The sequence below is a fragment of the Lathyrus oleraceus genome, chromosome 5, assembly GCF_024323335.1.
Source record: "Lathyrus oleraceus cultivar Zhongwan6 chromosome 5, CAAS_Psat_ZW6_1.0, whole genome shotgun sequence".
NCBI classification, from domain to species: Eukaryota; Viridiplantae; Streptophyta; class Magnoliopsida; order Fabales; family Fabaceae; genus Lathyrus; species Lathyrus oleraceus.
This window is the reverse complement of record NC_066583.1, coordinates 345,009,300-345,028,387: the sequence shown is the minus strand read 5'-3', so window position 1 is coordinate 345,028,387 and position 19,088 is coordinate 345,009,300. Positions and strand designations below refer to the sequence as shown.

At 34.7% G+C, this 19,088-nt stretch overlaps 1 protein-coding gene across 1 annotated transcript; it reads left to right on the top strand.

Annotated features, from left to right (window-relative positions):
* The first annotated feature begins 3,530 nt into the window (after positions 1-3,530).
* LOC127084549 (probable protein phosphatase 2C 25) lies at positions 3,531-5,250 on the top strand. The gene is made up of 4 exons (XM_051025032.1): positions 3,531-3,892; positions 4,019-4,357; positions 4,439-4,618; positions 4,716-5,250. The coding sequence occupies exons 1-4, from the start codon at positions 3,605-3,607 to the stop codon at positions 4,875-4,877; spliced, it is 969 nt and encodes a 322-aa protein (XP_050880989.1). The 5' UTR covers positions 3,531-3,604; the 3' UTR covers positions 4,878-5,250.
* Positions 5,251-19,088: the final 13,838 nt, after the last annotated feature.

Here is a 19,088-nt window from a genome sequence, read left to right as displayed (position 1 = left end):
AATTATATTGTTTGCTTTTTGAAATTAATATCATTTTTGATTTGCTTTTAGGAAACTTTATGTGTTACTGTAGCAACCACATTGAAATTTGCTGTCTCAAAGTATGGATGGTTTTATTATGGCTGCACAAGGTGTTCTTCAAAGGCACCTAATCCTGAAAAAGCTTATGAATGTTCATGTGGGCAAAAAGTCGAACAGCCTATACCAAGGTACATATAATCTAGATGAATTGCAAATAAATTTGGTAATGGATTTGTTATTAATCATATTATTTTCTTCGTTTAAAATACTATAGATACAAGATTGAGATATATGTTAGCAATGGTGAATCAAAATATCGATTTGTATTCTGGGATTCCGAATGTGCTGCTATACTTGGAATGACTGCTGAATTTATGCATAACTCTATGGTGGAGGTACATTGTTATACATAAGTTAAAATGTTAATAGTCTATCGAGTTGTAAATATTCGATGTTTCAATGTGCAGAATCAGTCTAAAACTGAATATGCAAAGTTGATCCCTAACAAAGAAAATTTGGAAACTTCCGTAGTAAGTATCTTCATTTGTTAACATAATAATTTTCTATGATAAATATTGTATTATTATAATTCATTTTATATCTGACAATTAATTTTTTATATTGAAAGCAAACATTATCTGCATCTGGTGAAAATGATCCAGAATCAATCATTCTAATGACTCCGGCTAAGGATGTTGTAATTGCTGACAAGGGTGAAGAAGTTGATTTTGAAGCGTCTGGCACTACGCAATTATCAGGCACCAAACCATCCAAGAAATTAAAGATAGAACCATCTTCTTAATTATAATTTTCGGAAATTTGATATTGAAATATATTTTATGAACTTTTTAGCACCAGAATGAGTTTAAGTATGAAGTTGTTAAGAACATGATATGTTTTGGTTGTAGGATGTGTTCTTACTTTTTTGAAGTGTTTATTTTGTGGGATTACAATTGACATTTATATTTCATGTATGGTTTAAAGGATGATAATGAGTATTTAATTCATGTGTGTGAAATTATTCAAAATCCTATGTTGTTATGTTGAACATTGTGTTTTGTGTGTTCTTTCAACTACAAAATTTATATGAGTATCATATCTTCAAATGTTAATAAGTATTTTAGATTGATAACAAAATACGTTGTCATCTTATGAAATATGTGTATACGACTAAATTATAAATAGATTATTGCATGTCATGTTTGGTTTCAGCATGCCTAATGGTGTTAGAAATTAAAAAAACAATTACATAAAAATTTATTATGAAATCCTTCAAAACTAATTATAGAAAACACATAGAAACACATTTTTTTACAATTTTTTTCAAAGTCTAATACATATGTTAAAATTGCAGGTAGTTCAGAAATGTTGGAGCAATGTTTGAATCTTGCATTCAACTGAATTAAGGATTTATAAAAAAAACAAGGTATAATTATCATATACAGTGAATTGTCTTTTGATTGGTAATGGAAAATCTACATTGTTTGTTTGAAATGATTAAGTTAAGCATGCAACTATACTTTTTACCAATCTCACGTCATCATATATAGTATTATGACTCAACATATTTAAATTATTTATTTGCCAAAATATAGTTGGGGGTTGAAATGAATAATTATGTCCACTGCCTCCTTTCTATTGGCTAGGTCAGTGGAGTATTAAAATAATTCAGCCGTAAGATAATTAATGTTATGCATGATTTGTAATAAATCAATAAGAATATTAATTCTTTATACATTTAGTTGTACAAGAAAATGATTGTAAATAATTAAAGTGGGCTAAGAAAATGGGCCCCACTAAATCCCACTATATATTATATAAAATATAATTAAAAAATTGATTCAAATATATAAAAATACATTAAAAGAAAGTTTTTCATTGGGTAAGGTGATGTATGATATGAGTAATTTCCAATGGGTGAATTATTTTATGGATTTGGGATAAAAAGAGAATTTTGAATCTTGAATTATGGTGTGGATTTGGAATAAGAGGTGGATTTCCAAAATATGGGGTGTTTTGTTGATTTGGGATACAAAGAGGACTTCCATCATTTTGCATAAAATTGGAGCATGTGTTATGTTGATTGAGGTTCATTTTCAAATGAAATGTGTACACAAAAAAATTAAAATTAAATAAAATAAATTGGTCAAATTTAGATTAGATGTGAGTGAAAAATGTGATAAAATAAATTACCTATTTATACTACTAAAAAATATTACCGTTATTTTATTATTGTTGCAATCTTATCATTCCAAAATGAAATCAATATCCTGAAATCAAATTAGTTATTATTGTAGTTTTTTAAGGTTGCGGGCAGGTTTTGAATCATCACTTCCTAAAAGGTTGCGGGCAGGTTTTGTATTAACCCAGTTTTTTAAGGACCAAAGAATTGTACGAAGTTAAATCATTTTTGTTGCTGGACTTATTTCTCACAATTTTAACTAAAATTGTGAACCTTTTGTTTCAATATCTTTTGTTGCATTTAAACCTTATTGTATCAATTGCAATTAATTTCAACATTTGGTAGTATTCATTACTATATTTTAAAACAAATGAGGTTCTGGTATTTCTTTTACATGGTTTATGTATTTTGGTTAAATAATCATTTATTATGAAGGTTAATATTTGCGCTTTTATACCTCAAATTAGTAACAGATTGGAAAATTTCATCAATTACTAAATAAATATATTTTTATTTCTTATGTCCAAAATCTCAATGATAAATGGAATGTTTATTCATAATATTAACAATGGAATGTTTATTATATATCAATATATCAATAAATTGTAAAAATATTTTTGTATTATATTTTTTGATTATTTCCTTAATATAGTATACAAAAAAATTAAGCAAATTATATTACTATAAATTAATAGTGTTTTACTTTATTATGTCCCAAACTGAAAAAAGTTATTTGTGAAAATTTTTTGAACTCATTTATTGATCATTTAACATCCATTACATTAAAAAAAACTCTTATATAATAAATTTGTGTACGTTGATCCAACTATATATATATATTTACTAGTTAAAATAAAAGTTAAACAAATATAAAAATTTAATTTAAATTATAAATTATTTTTACATTTTTCTAAGCATATTTTTAATAATAATTCAACATCTTACTTTTACTTTTACCAGTAAAATGAGAATGACAAAGAGTTGAAAGTTACACATTCATGACTGATAAAAATAGAAAATCCTAGTATGCATTCACAAAACAACGAACGAGTCTATAGTCCAGCTCGTGTGTGTGATGCAAATTCTAGAAAGTAGAAACCGGCACGAACAGCGGATCCTATGTATGTGGTTAATTTATCTTAATCTATCCGAAAATAACAGCCACAAAATTATCTGGTGTCAAACAATGTTTTACCAAACATTAACATTTGACTAATCAAACCTTCTCTTCTCTCCTCTCATCAAAGTGTCCCCACCTCAATTTTGTTGACCCACCGTCACAGCACACATTCTCTTCTTTAAATACATCTTTGTCTCTCTCTCTCTTCTCATTTCCCATTCAAACCAAAAAAACAAAAACACAACACTTTCAAATTCCAAACAACAAAACAAGAAACAACCATGTCTTGCTCCGTTGTCGTTTCAAGTCCTAATGTCTTCTCTCTCCCCTCTCCTTGCCATTTCTCTCTCTCCTCACCGGTTTTGAAGAGAAAGAGGCCGGCTAAGCTTCATATACCTGTTGCTTCTCTAACTATTGAACTCCCGCCGGCGGTAATTACTCCGGCACCGGAGAAGGATGTTGTTGAGGTAGAGGGGAATGGTTTTTCTGTGTACTGTAAGAGAGGAAGTAGGAAACACATGGAGGATCGTTATTCTGCTTCTGATGATCTTTACGAAGAAACAAAACAGGTGATTTTTTATATATAAGAAATTCGAATTTCGATTTTCGGCATTGAGTTTGTTCAAGAAAATGATCAATGAATGAGTTCTAAATTCTAATAACCTAACATGATTCTCTGCGTGTGGTTGATATAGGCTTTTTTTGGCATATTTGATGGACATGGAGGTACAAAAGCTTCCGAATTCGCAGCAGATAACATGGAGAAGAATGTGTTAGAAGAAATAACCAGAAGAGATGAGAGTGATATTGAGGAAGCAGTGAAACATGGCTACCTCAAAACGGATTCAGATTTCTTAAAAGAGGATCTTCACGGTGGTTCTTGCTGTGTAACAGCATTGATCAAGAACGGTAATCTTATCGTGTCCAATGCCGGCGATTGTCGCGCTGTTATCAGCAGTAGAGGTGTTGCTGAGGCCTTAACATCTGATCACAAACCTTCGAGAAACGATGAAAAAGACAGGATTGAAACTCAGGTAATTAGCTCTTCGATAATCGAAACAATTTGTAGTTAGATCTCTTGAATGTTGTTAATTAACTAGTGGTTTGTTTGGCAGGGTGGCTATGTTGATATGTGCCGCGGCGTGTGGAGAATCCAAGGCTCTCTTGCTGTTTCTAGGAGCATTGGAGATAGACACATGAAACAATGGGTGATAGCGGAACCTGAGACTAAAGTTCTCAGAATTGAACCTCATCATGAGTTGTTAATCCTAGCTTCAGATGGATTATGGGACAAGGTATAAAACTTAATCAATTAATTGCAATGATAATGGAATTCTTTAATAACTTGTTAATCAAGTAACTGATTAAGTTTCTCTTCTCAATCTTGTTCAGGTTAGTAATCAGGAAGCAGTAGACATAGCTCATCCTTTTTGTGTAGGGAACAATAAACAAGGACCCTTTCAAGCTTGTAAGAAGCTTGTCGATTTATCAGCATCGCGAGGCTCTAGCGATGATACAAGTGTTATGATCATCAAATTACAGAAATATATTTGAAGTCTCCATACAAAAGAAGCCAGGTTAACTGGAGCTATGAAACACCGACGCAAAAATAAACATCAGACACGATAATTACATGTGTCAATGTCGCCATGATGTCTGGTATTGACATATGTCGGACATCAGACATATCTTCAATGTTCAGAGTCGGTGTTACGTAAATTGGGATTGTCGAATTTTTTCATTTCATTCTTAACCTTCTGCAGTAGAGTTAGCAGAAGGTGTCCTGAAATTAAGAGTACCTACATTTTAATCTGTATATATTGATTGTGAAGTTTTGTTATCTCAGCTGAGGAGATAATAAAATGTATAAAGTAAAATTTTTGTAGAATGATCTTCAAGTAATAATAAGCATTTTTTTTTAGTTCAACACATAATCTTCAAACATGTATATTCTGTCTTGAACATGTGCATAGTACTTCTTTCTGTTTATGAACTGTTGATGAAAGTGAAATTTTGAGAATATAATTTTTTTTTGTATTGTATATAGTTTTCTAGCTTGTGAGTGTGAGTGATTACTTTTTCCTCTATCACACACATATTGACTCGGTAAAGCCTTGAATGTTTTAATTTTCTTCTAGTCAACAAAAAGCCTCCAAATGAAACCATGGGAACTCTTTTATAAATTGTTTAAACTAGTGAGAACGCAATTATTAAATTAGAACCAATATCACCGATTTATAAAGGATTTGACCGAGTTTGGTGACAATCACACTACTTACATTTAGACATTATGGCAACTTTTTAATAGGTTACTCCGTCCTTAAATATTTGATCATAGACTAAATCATCAAGATTAAAGAAGTTGATAATTGTAACACTCGAGAACGACGGGGCCAGGTGGTCGCCGGTGCACAAAGCATGACAACGAGCGGTTTCCGGCAGTTTTTAGGTAAATGTCGAATTCACATCAGAATGAGAGGGACCATGATGTTGTGCATGTGTGAGATTGCATGGTTGAAGAAAAACTTATAAGGATTGATTGATACTACATATACCAACACGATGTATATTATTTTCGGTAGCGTAACAAATAATAATTATATAGTTAAGCGTGTTTGACTTGGAGTAGTATTTGAATATGTGACCTTCTCGGAAGTCTCCCATAAAGCATGTGAGTGAGGACAAAGCATGCTGAAAAGACTCGTGTTGGTTTGTGGGGTCAGTCGATAATCCTGAAAGCAGTTTGGGGCCTTACAAAATGGTATCAGATTAGGGATGAACTAAGTAGAAGCTGGTGGACATGTAACATAACACCCAAGACCGGCGAGGGTGGGGAATGGTTGTCGATGCACAAGACATGACAATGAGCGGCTCCTGACAACTTCTAGGCAAACACCAAATTCACATCAAAATGAGAGAGATCATGAAACTGTGCATGTATGGGACTACATGGTTAACGAGAGACTCATAAGAATTAATTGGTACTACTATACCAATTAAATGCATATTTTTTCGGTAGCCTAACAAATAAGAATTTCATAGTTAAGCGTGTTTGATTTGGAGTAGTATTTGGATGAGTGACCTTATAGAAAGTTCTCCGGAAAGCGTGTGAGTGAGGACAAAACATGCTAAAAAAGACCAGTGTTATTTTGTAGGGTGAGACAGTAATTATGAAAGCAGTCTGGTGCGATACAATAGTAATATTAAATATATATTAATAAAAGTCTTGAAACACTCGCCAATACGTCACATTGCATTTTGAAATTTGTGAGAGTCTCAATGTCTCATCAGACCTTATTATTGTGCAACATCAACTAGATGTCAATGAATGATGGAGACTCAGTATAACCTTTGGTTCTCCTTCTATTTCATGTAGACCCTAAACCTCAGATTAAGTGGCCTAAGGTGAGGTGTGTGTTGATTATTCCTCAACTAGCATAAAACTTGTTGATTGGCATGTTCATGGCCTCCTATATCATTAATTTTGAACTGTTGAATTTGTGTGTGTTGATTTTTCTTATATCGGTTGGGAATGCATAAAAAGGGGTAATCACCATTTACATTCTTTCTTTCTTTCTTCCCTTCATTTCTACCATCTCTCATATTTCTGACTTTTGAGTCCTCCTTGAATGCACTTTTGCAAACCAAACTTATAGGTATTCTAAGAGAACTCTTTTATAGATGATGTTCCTACTCCTTTCGCCTCAATTTCTGTGTCTTCACTTATCGGTGAGTTTGTTGTTGTTATTAATGTGCTTTATTTTTTTATTGTGTTTTATGTTCCATTTGTGCCACTTTGGTGCGGTAAATTGAGCATTTGTTAGTTGTTTTTTATTGCATAGGTGGTGACGCCATCTTCAGCGTTGTCCTTCTATCCCCTCCCTCAAATCGAAAGATGATAGTGATGAATTATATGTAATAAAAAAACCTTATAAGTTATAGACTTTACAAAGTGAAAGAAATCGATTAGAGATTTAGGGTTAATCAATTATCTAGTTATAAAACAACCCTCCAATTGACTAGACAATCTCCTAATCAGTTAGCCATGCCTTAAAAACATTTTCAGGTGGTTGTAACAAAATAAGATAGGCCTTAAAAAAGTTTTAGGTGTGTATGTGTGTGTGTGCGCGCGCGCGTGTGTTAGGGACCAATTAGTACTATTTTTCATATATTTTTATTGGTCTCTTTTACCATTTTCTTATTGAATTACACACTTTTACCCTAATAATTTTATATAAATGCAATTAAGTTTAAGTAATTATGTTTTAAGTAGATATTTCACGTATTTGTTGGTTTTGTAGAGTTTTTGGACAAGAGAGCAGTGGAGTGCATAAGCATAATTTGGAAGAAGTTTCAATGGCAATTTGGAAGCATTTGGAAGAATAACACTTGAGAGAATTGTTAAATGAAGTTTGCAAGGCAAAGAAGCTGAAATTGCTTCAGTTCGCGCCGAGTCCAGGGATGGCGCTGCGAACCTTGCGAAACCAGCAAGCATTTTGTTTGGGCCAAGTGTTCTGTTTTCAACCCAACTTTAGTGTGACAGTTTTGTATCCTTTTTAGAGTGCTTTTCAGTTTTAGATGAAAATGAACATTTTAGGAAAGGTTGAACTCTTTAAAAAACAGAATGGAAAAAATAGAAAAGAGATTCACAAGTGGTAGAAGAAAAACAGAGTTTAGTTTGCTATTGCATTTTGCTGTCCAAAATGATGATGAGGAGCTAAACCCCATTTTGTCAAGATTGGAGGTAGTAGCTATTCCTATTTGTTTATGTATTCCATTTGACTCTTGTATATGACAAAAAGTTATTGATGTATTGAAAGATATTTTTGCCCTATTTTGAATATTTAGATTTGAGTTGTTGTTGAGAAAGATTATTCAAGTCTTGACATAAAATATGCTTTCAAGTAGTGAATGAGTTGTAGAAATAGATTTATACACTACTCTTCTTGTGTATCAAACATTAAAGATTGCTATATTGATATTTAGGTGGAGAAATCGTCTAAAGATTAATATAGTGATTATCACAATATCATTTAGAAATAAATGATATTGAGAGGATACTTGAACATCATCAATAATCTTAAGTCCATATAGTTGTCATTAAGGAAACATAAGAAATTTGAATAGTGAACTCCAATCTTGCCAAGCCTTTTATATTTGATTAAAACTATTTTATTATCTTAGTGTCATTTAATCAAAAGATAACTTTTCAAACAAAACAACTTGGTTACATTTTAAACTTATAACAATTTGGATTATAGAACAGCAGTAATAACAACCAATCTTTGTGGATACGATATTAAAATATTTGTCGGAAATATACTTTTCAACAACGTGTGTGTGTGATTTACCTTAGTATCTTTGGAGTTACTCTCCTAGTTTTATAAGATTATGATCACTCAGACAGACCCAACCAAATGAGCTTTCACAACTCTGAAGCTTCAAGTTTCTTTGCGAGATACACCGATCAAATAAGCACTTCGTTGGAACCTTGAATCTTCTATTTGATGAGACTTGATATATCTTCAAATTAATCATCATCATCAGAGAGTTGAAAAGATATAACCACCAAAACAAGCATCAACGTTTTTGTCATCAAAACACCAAGAAAGTCAACAACATCATTAGCTCATGCCTACAATTACATAAATACATAATTTCAACTTAGAATGAATGTAGAGTTTATGTGAGAAACTCAAATACAATAAAATTACACTAAAGACAAGGCACAAAAACAAGTAAATTTATTCTAGAAGAAATTTCAATTCTTTCTTTTGAATTTTTTTTTCTTTTCTTAAATTACTTCTCAAAAGTTTATTCACAGAGTATTTTCAATATTGTGCATATTTGTTCATTGTGAAGATTAAAACAATGAGAAGTTGAGTGTTTAAATACATGCCTTTTATTGATTGTTGCTTGATCTTGATTTTTTTTATAAGCGAATCATTGAGATTTTTGTACTATTTATAGTATGCTATTTCACATAATTTGTAGTAAAAACAAGTCTTATCGCTCACAACATTGTGCGTTTTTTCACGTAAAACTTATAACATTGTAATTTGTGTACTATTGCTTAGTTGTCTCTCAAATTTGAATATTGAGAGAGAAAATTACTAAGTTATTCATCTGAGGCATAATTTTACTAATGGTTTATTCACATGTGTTTTTAGCGAACAATCACGAGTATAAATAGTCTGTGAGATTTACTCGAAAAGTCTCAGAAGCAATTTGTGTAAAACACGTGTACAAGAAAGTATATGTGTGAAGTGATTGTGGATGTTTGTATGCAGACAAAGTGGAGAAAAAATTTAATGACATAAAAGTTTGAATTAAAATAAATGAAAATTGCAATAAATGACATTAAACGAAACACAATAAATGACAAGAATAGGAAATGACAAGACTGAAAAAAAACGTTTCAATTAAGGAAACATAAAGACAATAAAGAAAAGGGACACAAACTCACATGTTACTCACAAATTGTTTCGCTCTTTGACTCAGGTACTTCAGTTCTATAGAGAAAGTATATGAATTTTGTGATCTTGATTATAATGTATGAATATGTTATTTATACTAAACTAATGATAACTGTCTACAACAACTTATTCATAAAAAATAGACACGTAGTAAGAGCATGAAGCTTAGTCCTTTGAAGCATTGCCACATTGACAAAACTTAAAAACAGTTAAAAACCATTATCCCACGTTCGTCTGCTCGTTAAGGATGGTTGTTGAAAGTGCTAAGACCCTTATCAAGTCTTTGATTTCCAAAAATCTTCTAAGTCTTTGAAGTCCATCAAACGCTTCGACTTCGACACAGTGTCGAGTGATCAATTATATCTGTTTCCGAGACTCCTCCAAACCATGTTTCAAGATCTTCTCTTGAGATTCTTCCAAATCATGTTTCAAGACGTTAGTCCAAACGTTTCAATCGACGTATTTATTTCTATCGACATGTGTCAATCAATACTAACACTTAACATTTTCCTAAAGAGAAATTTCAGGCTAACATGGTTGCTCGAGGAACAAACTGATAGAGGATAACAATTTGATATTTTACAAGAGGATCAAACTTTTGACTTTAATTTTAAACTTGAGCAGAGAAATCTGCTTAAGTATATATAATCAAATAATAACATTGGCAGCGTGTATTAGTAGGTACTATAGTGAGTCACCCCGACGCCCAACAAGTGGTGCATACAATTTGATGATCACTTTGTCATATATGATATTTTCTAAATTCATCTACTCTTTCCAAAAAAATATATTACATTTTGAATCTATTAAAATGTTTATAGACATGTAACAAATACTAAACAATAAAATTGTTCTCATACATTGTACTATTAAAATAACAAAATTAAAGAGTGTTCTTTAAACCGGTTCAACATTTATTGTGTCATTCTTCTTTCATTTTTTTATTAATGAACTAAAAAACTAGAAACAGAAGTTTAAAGAGTATTGAAATTGAAAGTTATAACAATACCTTATTTATCATCTTCTTTCAAGTTATCATTAATTTATTTAGACAACTAAAGAACGTAATTTCAAAACTAAATATCATGTGTCATAGACACGAAAACTTCAAGGTACCAAAATAATTGCAAATTAAATTAAGCCTTCAGGAAGTCATTAGCAAATTCATCTGCACAAGATGCTTGGATTGTCCCTTCATATCCTAATAATAAATTCATTTCTAGTTACACTAGTGAATGGGTTATATAAAACTTTCACCATGATAGAACCAATGCTATTATAGCATATCATTGACTTGATTTTATGCACACACAAAAAAATACAAATATTTGGTCCTAAAGTTTTTGGAATGTTGTCTTAACTTAGTAGTCAAAATCTGACAAACTTCATAAATATTTTAATAAGGGAATTATACTACTTAACCATCAATTTTTAATTTTTTTTGAATACATAACAACATCCATATTCCATATGCATCATCACCTTCAAGTAATTATGACATCATTAACTCAAACTAATTTATACTGATTTTATTGAATCAAACAGACCAACTTATAAAGTGATTTAGAGTTGGGATTTTCTCGAATAAAATAAAACAAAGGTGTGAAAGAAATGAGTTCTTTCTTCCTTATCAAGAGAAATAAGTTTATTAGTGTAGGAGGAAAGTGCTGTTAATTAAAAATGTATATAGAAATTCTATAAATTTAAAATAAAATACATGTTTCTCTCTTTATAAAAAATGTTATTTTTATTTTTCTATGAATTCTTATATAGTTTTATTTTACAAAAATATATTTTTAAAATAAATTCTTTTCTTTAAAAGTGATAAAGAAAGAAACGAGAGTTTAGCCTAAAAAACGAGATAGAAAAATTGAGAGGGAAAATGTTTTGGATTTTTTACCGAGATAACCCACTTTTTCGAAGAAATTCCCAAAATAACCCAGTTTTCAAAAAATTTCTCAATATACCCCATTTTTAGAAGGAGGCGCCAATTGGATTGGCGCCTCCTCTTAAAAATTGCAAGGAGGCGCCAATTGGATTGGCTAGGGCACCTGCCCTAGCCAATCCAATTGGCGCCTATGTGTAATTTTTAAGAGGGGGCGCCAATCCAATTGGCGCCTCCCTTAAAAAAGCCTCAAATGAAAAAATCTCCAACATGAAAGTTGTAGATCTTTTCAAGACAATGAATTTGGATATAAATTTTGCAACATTTGGATTTTTTTTGAGAAAGTTATGGGCAGTTGAAGTTGGACTTCTGAGTTTTTCAACTGTTATCTGACCTATAATGTTTTGCATTATTGCATGTGTTTCTTTTAGAAATATGTAATTTTGTCCAACATAATATTTAAAGTAGACATCTTAAATTTTGCAATGCACTTGGTCCCACCTCAAAATAATTAAAAATGAGTGAGTTAGGTCCCTGCGAACTTGACCCAAAATTAGGGTTTATGTCAAAATGACCTATAATGTTTTGAAAGTAATGATGAGCTTCAGAGTTTCAAATGGATTTTTGATGAACATGAAAGTTGTTCATATGGCGACTGTTGTTAAATCTTGAATGGAGGCGCCAATTGGATTGGCTAGGGCAGGTGCCCTAGCCTAGGGTAGGTGCCCTAGCCAATCCAATTGGCGCCTATGTGTATGTTTTAAAAGGAGGCGCCAACTCAATTGCCGAGTCCCTCATAAAATGCCTTTTTTGTCTTATAAATAGATGCGTAGTGTGACCTATTGTTCCACAACTTATATAATCACCTGGCTATCATGTTTGGTGTTCGTCGCCGATACGGTAAGGTGATTTATGCGAGAGACAAACCTCAATTACTGATGCTGTTTTGGAACATCACCACGTTAGATCAACTGAAGAGGGAGCTGGTTCGATGGTTAGACGGGAAAATACCAGAAGGGGAAAAAATCAGAAGTATTGAGAGACTTGACAGTATCTTTGGTTGGGTGCGAATGAGGACTGATAAGGATGCTAGGGAAATGATGTTCGGTCGAGACGACATTAATTTGATTGTTGTAATCAGTTAGAATTATTTATGTTTTCAGATGTTTTGTACTGATGTTGGTTATGAAACTCGTTGTAACAAGAACTTAATGATATATAATGATTGATTGTTACAGAAATACAATGTTACAAAAAGCATAAGATCTAGATACAATGTTACAAATAGCTTAAGATCTAGATATCATGTTACAATAAGCTTAAGATCTAGATGATACTCCTTGATTGGGACAGTTGTTTTTGTTGTGTCCTGGTTGACGACAGATACTACATAATCTTATCATTTTATCTGTGGAATCCATCTTTGTTCTTATACGTGTGCTGTTTGGCCTTCCTTTCTTTTTTCTACGCATCTCTTCATTGTGCCAAACAATATCTCCTTCATATGGAGGCTAGTAATCCTCCATTGGTAGTACTGAAAAGCTTTGACTATATACATTCATGATGGTGTTGGCCTTGTACACATCAGATAAATGGGTGTAAGCGTCTTGACGAGTATAAGCACATGCTGCAATGACATGGGAGCAAGGTATGCGGAAGGCCTGAAATTTTCCACAATCGCACCAACTTCTGTGTAGTTTAACCGCGTAGGCTAAATTTGGTCTCCCCTCGCTGTTGCCCATTGTTTCCTGGACGCTGAAATTTTGTCTATGACGGTCAAACACTGTTACAGCGTGTGTCGTAGCTTTGATGCTCTCCTCTTTCATGACCTTCATGCAACACTCACTGAATACTTGTCCGGACATTAACACTACACTCCATTTTTCATCTCTGGTTGCGAACATAGAAGCCAACCTATAATAGGTTGATCTTACCAAGGTGGTTATCGGCAGGTTTCGAATTCCTTTGAAAACCCCGTTCATGCATTCCACAATATTTGTTGTCATGTGACCCCATCGACAACCACCGTCAAATGCTCTTGTCCACTGCTCTACTGGGATGTTATTTATCCATCTCCCCGCGTCTTCATTAGACAGTCGAATCTCATCACAATAATATTGAAAAGACGGTTGAGTTAAAGCATACCCAGCATTCACCACCTTCTTGCGAAGATTCTTATCTTTTATAGCACGCATGAAGTTTTGTGCAATGTGTCTGATACAGTAGACATGTGTAGAAGGAGGATCATGTCATCCGTTGTCATGGTTGTTGTAGGCACTTTCGATGGCAGCATGTCTATCAGAAATCAGACATAGATTGGCTTGTGGAGCGACATGCGTTCTGAGATGTCGAAGAAAGAAACCCCATCCAGCAGCCGTTTCACCTTCAACAAGAGCAAAGGCAATGGGAAATACATTGTTGTTACCGTATTATGCAACTGCCATGAGCAAAGTACCCTTGTATTTTCCGTATAACCAAGTGCCATCAATTTGCAGGAGAGGTTTGCAGAAAGCGAAACCTTTGATGCACGGGTCAAATGCCCAAAAGAGACGGTGAAATATTCTATTACCTGTAGCACAGGTTCCGTCTGGCATCATTGCTGGCACTGTCTCCAGAATTGCCACAGTTCCTGGGACATAAGTTTTTAGTGCCCATAAAAATCGTGGTAATTCCTTGAATGAGTCCTCCCAGTTGCCGAAAACCTGCTCAACAACCTTTGTCCTCGCAATCCATGCTTTCTTGTAAGATGGAGTATAATTATATGTTGTTCGGATATGGGATATAATTATACTCACCTTCACTGATGGGTCTTTATTTACCAATGGCAGAATGTCTTGACATATCAAAGCTGTGCTCAGTTTACGGTGATCTTGTTCAACGGTTGTTGCGACGCAACTGTGTGGTGAGTCTATTGAAGCGATCTCCCAAGAGTCATTTTTCTTCTTGTAAGATGCAGCCAAATGAAACTTACAAAGCATGTTACGACATTCGATAACATACCTTCTAGAATCAGTGTGTTTCACCGTAAAGTCAGCAAAGTTGTTCATGTGGTATTTTTTGATTGCCAAGACACATTCCTCTTTGGTACGAAACATGTCTCCCACCTTTAATTCGCCTACTGGTCTCGGATACGGATTATAGAAGACACTGTCGGACGTTTCATCGTCGTGAAGATCCATATTTGTCATATGTTGAGGAGGAATATAGGCATGAGTAAGAGGTATTGGTGGTGGTTGAGCCTCATCTTCATCGTCGTTGTTCAGGATGTGATCAACCTGTATCTCAGTCTCCTCTTCTTCTTCATCAACAACGTCGACCTCTACTTCTGCTTCTGGGTTGAGTTCATCTGACCATTGTGCATCATCTACAGCATCTTCACCAGCTGGATCCTGATCGGTTAGTTGAGACTGTTGAGACGGTATACATGGTTGTAGAGTAATGTACAACTCGATACAATCCATGCCTGAATGTTCATGACTAAGAAACATGCTTTCAATATCTTCATCGTCTCGTATCTTAAGGGGGAAAAACTTGCATTGACCATTCTAAAAAAATATAGGATTTTGATATGTCATCTTTGACACAATACCTGATGCTATAAAGGATTGTATTCTTTTTTTGAAATGCAAAAAGGTTGCATTTCTCTTCATCGTGACTCTAATGGTATCAGTGTTTCTAAAACAAAAACCATGAAGCTCAGACTCAAAAGTTTCACCGTTGCAGTGAACGTTGATACTGTATAATGATGAAGATGACATTTTGGAGATGAAAACTATTTTGCAAGTGCAGATGAATGTGAGTGAAGTGTCTTGGATGTTGATAGTAAGACACTTAAATAGATGGTATCAGTGTCTAACATGCTAGCTACTCTGAGATAATGTGTCAAGCATGCAAGTCATTTATGAGATGAGGTGTCTGTCATGCAATACAGTGTGAGTTGATGTGTCAAGCACGCTAGCTAGTCATGAGTTGATGTGTCTGTCATGCAAGACAGTGTGAGTTGATGTGTCAAGCATGCTAGCTAGTCAAGACAGAAGTGAGTCTTCAGCATGTAGGATACTAGAGAGCCACGTGTCTGAGATGATGTGTCAATCCTGCAAGACAGTGTGAGTTGATGTGTCAACCAAGCAAGCTATCAAGAAGTTAGTCATCAGCATGCAGGAGACAAGACAGACACGTGTCGGACACCTAAGATGGTCAGAGATGGTGTGTCAATCATGCAAGCCATCCATAAGTGAGTTGTTCAGCATGCAGGAGACAGCAATGCCACGTGTCAGACATGCAGAAGGTGGCGCCAATTGGTTTGGCGCCCCCTCTTTATTATTGTACATGGTCGCCAATTTGAATGGCGCCCCCATGGAGTCAGTCCTCGAAACCAAGCATTTAGAACTAGCCTTGCATGCATGTACCCTATGGTGTCGCCAATTTGAATGGCGCCCCCTCTTTATTATTGTACATGGTCGCCAAATGAGGTGGAGACACCATGCAAACACAATTTTTTATGCTCTCCTCCATTTGCCTATAAATTCATCCACTCCTTCAACAATTCTTCCACACCAACATTCTCACTACTTCATCTACATTAATTCTTTTACAATTTCATCTTCAACAAAATCTTCCAATTTCATCTACACCAAATCCCCAACAATATGTCTTTACTCACAATGGGCGAAGCACATAGAGGAACAGTTGCAAACATCGCAACATACGTAAGTTTTTTCTTATACTTATTTTTTATGTTTCATCTCCACCAACCCCATTTTATTTTGAAATACCAACTTAGTGAAGTGTTACATTATTTCTATTATAGGATGTATCAAGGTTTCGAACTCGAGTCCACGAATTTGTCCCAATGGACCCGATGATTCAACCTTATGTTGAACTCGCCGGTTTTGGTCACATTAGCAAGATTATGTCTTGGTCTATAGATAACAAGTTCATTCTATCCTTATGCGAAAGATGGAGGCCAGAGACACACACATTTTGGTTTCCAACCGGTGAGTATACCGTGACGTTAGAAGACGTCTACATACTTTTAGGACTACGAATTGAAGGAAAAGCTGTTAATGGTAAGACCAACTATGCAAATTCAATTTGCATGGAGCTTTTAAACACTGATTTGTTAGATGATAATGCTAGAGGTCAAGGTATACTACTATCACGCCTAAAGTCATATTATAATAGTTTTTATTTAGATGAGCATTCTACCGAAGATGCTCGAATCATCAAAACTAGGTGTTACATTATGTTGTTACTAGGATCCTTTTTATTTCCCGAAGGTAGTGGTTCTAGCATGCATATTATGTACTTACCTTTACTTAGACATATAGATAGAATAGGTAGTTATAGTTGGGGATCCGCATGTCTAGCCTATCTCTATAGTTCGTTGTGCAAAAACTCCCACAAAGACACTTCTACATTTTCTGGATGTGTTGTTTTGCTACAAGCATGGGGATGGTCAAGACTACCGTCTCTAGCACCGGTCAATAACAACCCCTTCACTTTTCCATATGCAAAAAAGTAAGTTGTTTAAATTGCTATATCTTTACTTCCTTCCTTACAGTTTAGTACCCATAACTAATTTATTTTAACTTTTTGGTGTAGATGGTCGGCACGTGGTATGAATTACAGCAGATGTCCGAGACACTGTATTACTCAGTATCGCAACCTGTTGGATCACCTTCGACCGACAGACGTAAGCAAAATAACTTCATTAATTCGTCATATTATTTTGACTTTTTCTACATTCATTTAAATCCTATTGTCTTTAACATTTCAGTTCATTTGGCGTTCATACCTTAATATGGATAATGAGCATCAGATCGACCCTGAAGACGCAGCCGTATGGACAACATGCACACCGATAATACGGTTCACAATAGTGGAGATGCACAACACTGATCGTGTGAAGCTGCAGTTCGGTATGGTCCAGAATATCCCAGACCCCCCAGCTAGCCTAGGAGAATGGCATATGCGTAAAGTGAACGACCAATGGAACTACAACCCTTGGCAAACCTTCGCAAGATCAGAGTGTCGCAAGTGGAAGCACCATCATGACCATGTCTTAACTGACGCAGTCATGCCAAATGAGGTAAAACCGAGTCGTACTTATATGGCTTGGTATAGATCGGTTGGATTTCAATTCATCGCCGATGATATGTACCTCTACGACCCACGCCAGACAAGTTACACACAAGAAGGATCAACATCTAACCCCCAACAACATTCTCAGCCCGGTTACTCCCAACCACCTATCCGTCAAACTTTTCGTTCCACAAACACACAAACATACAACCAAAATATGCCATTCACCCAACCCCAATACCAAGAACATCCCCCATACCACCACCAACAAATGGACCATCAACCTTCAACCGAACATCGCTTCGCACCCACACCATCACCCTACCAAAGTCGCCTTAGCCAAAACACTAACCGCCCCTCCTCCTACCGTAGCCAAGAACCCCAAACATCACAATACCAAAACATCCCACAACCATACCCTTTCCAAACACCCCAACAACCTTTCCAACCGTTCCTAGACCCATCATTCACACCCATGTCTCCCTTCAACCGTCCCGGTCGCCCATCCATGAGTCAACCACACCCCAACTTCTTTGGCATGGGTCATGAGCTCAGCTACGCCGGTACACCATCATTGAATACTGAAGACTATGCTGAGTTGGCTGAATACCTCAACGGATCTTCTCCTGTAGGAGGTAATGACGCTCCTGGACCATCAGATGAACAAACACCGGTGCAGAATCGTCAACGTGGGTTAGGGCCAAGGGTTAGGGTAGCTAGGGGATGTGGGACCGGAGGTCGGTTAGGTGATCCCGGTCATCACCATTAGGATTCTTTGTGTAAAATCCAAATTTTATTAATATCAATTCGTATTATATCAAATTTATCTTTGTGTAAACTCCAAATATTAGGTTTCTTTCATAATTCTAAAATAAACACATATCATAATACAAAACATTATAGGTCAGAAACCCTAATTCAAGGGCTTGTTATTGTTATGTTGAAGGGCTTGAATTTGGTCCCTTTTGGCAAAATTCACATACACATGTTTTGACAGAAACCCTAATTTTGGGTCAAGTTCGCAAGGACCTACCTCACTCATTTTTAATTATTTTGAGGTGGGACCAAGTGCATTGGAAAATTTAAGATGTCTACTTCACTTATTATGTTGGACAAAAATTCATAACTCTAACACAAACACATGAAATAATACAAAACATTATAGGTCAGATAACAGTTAAAATGTCAAAGAGTCAAAGTTCAGGTGCCCATACCTTTCTCATAAAAATTGCAAATGATGCAAAACTTTAGTCCAAATTCATTATCTTGAAAAGATCTACAACTTTTATGTTGAAGGTTTTGTCATTTGAGGCTTTTATC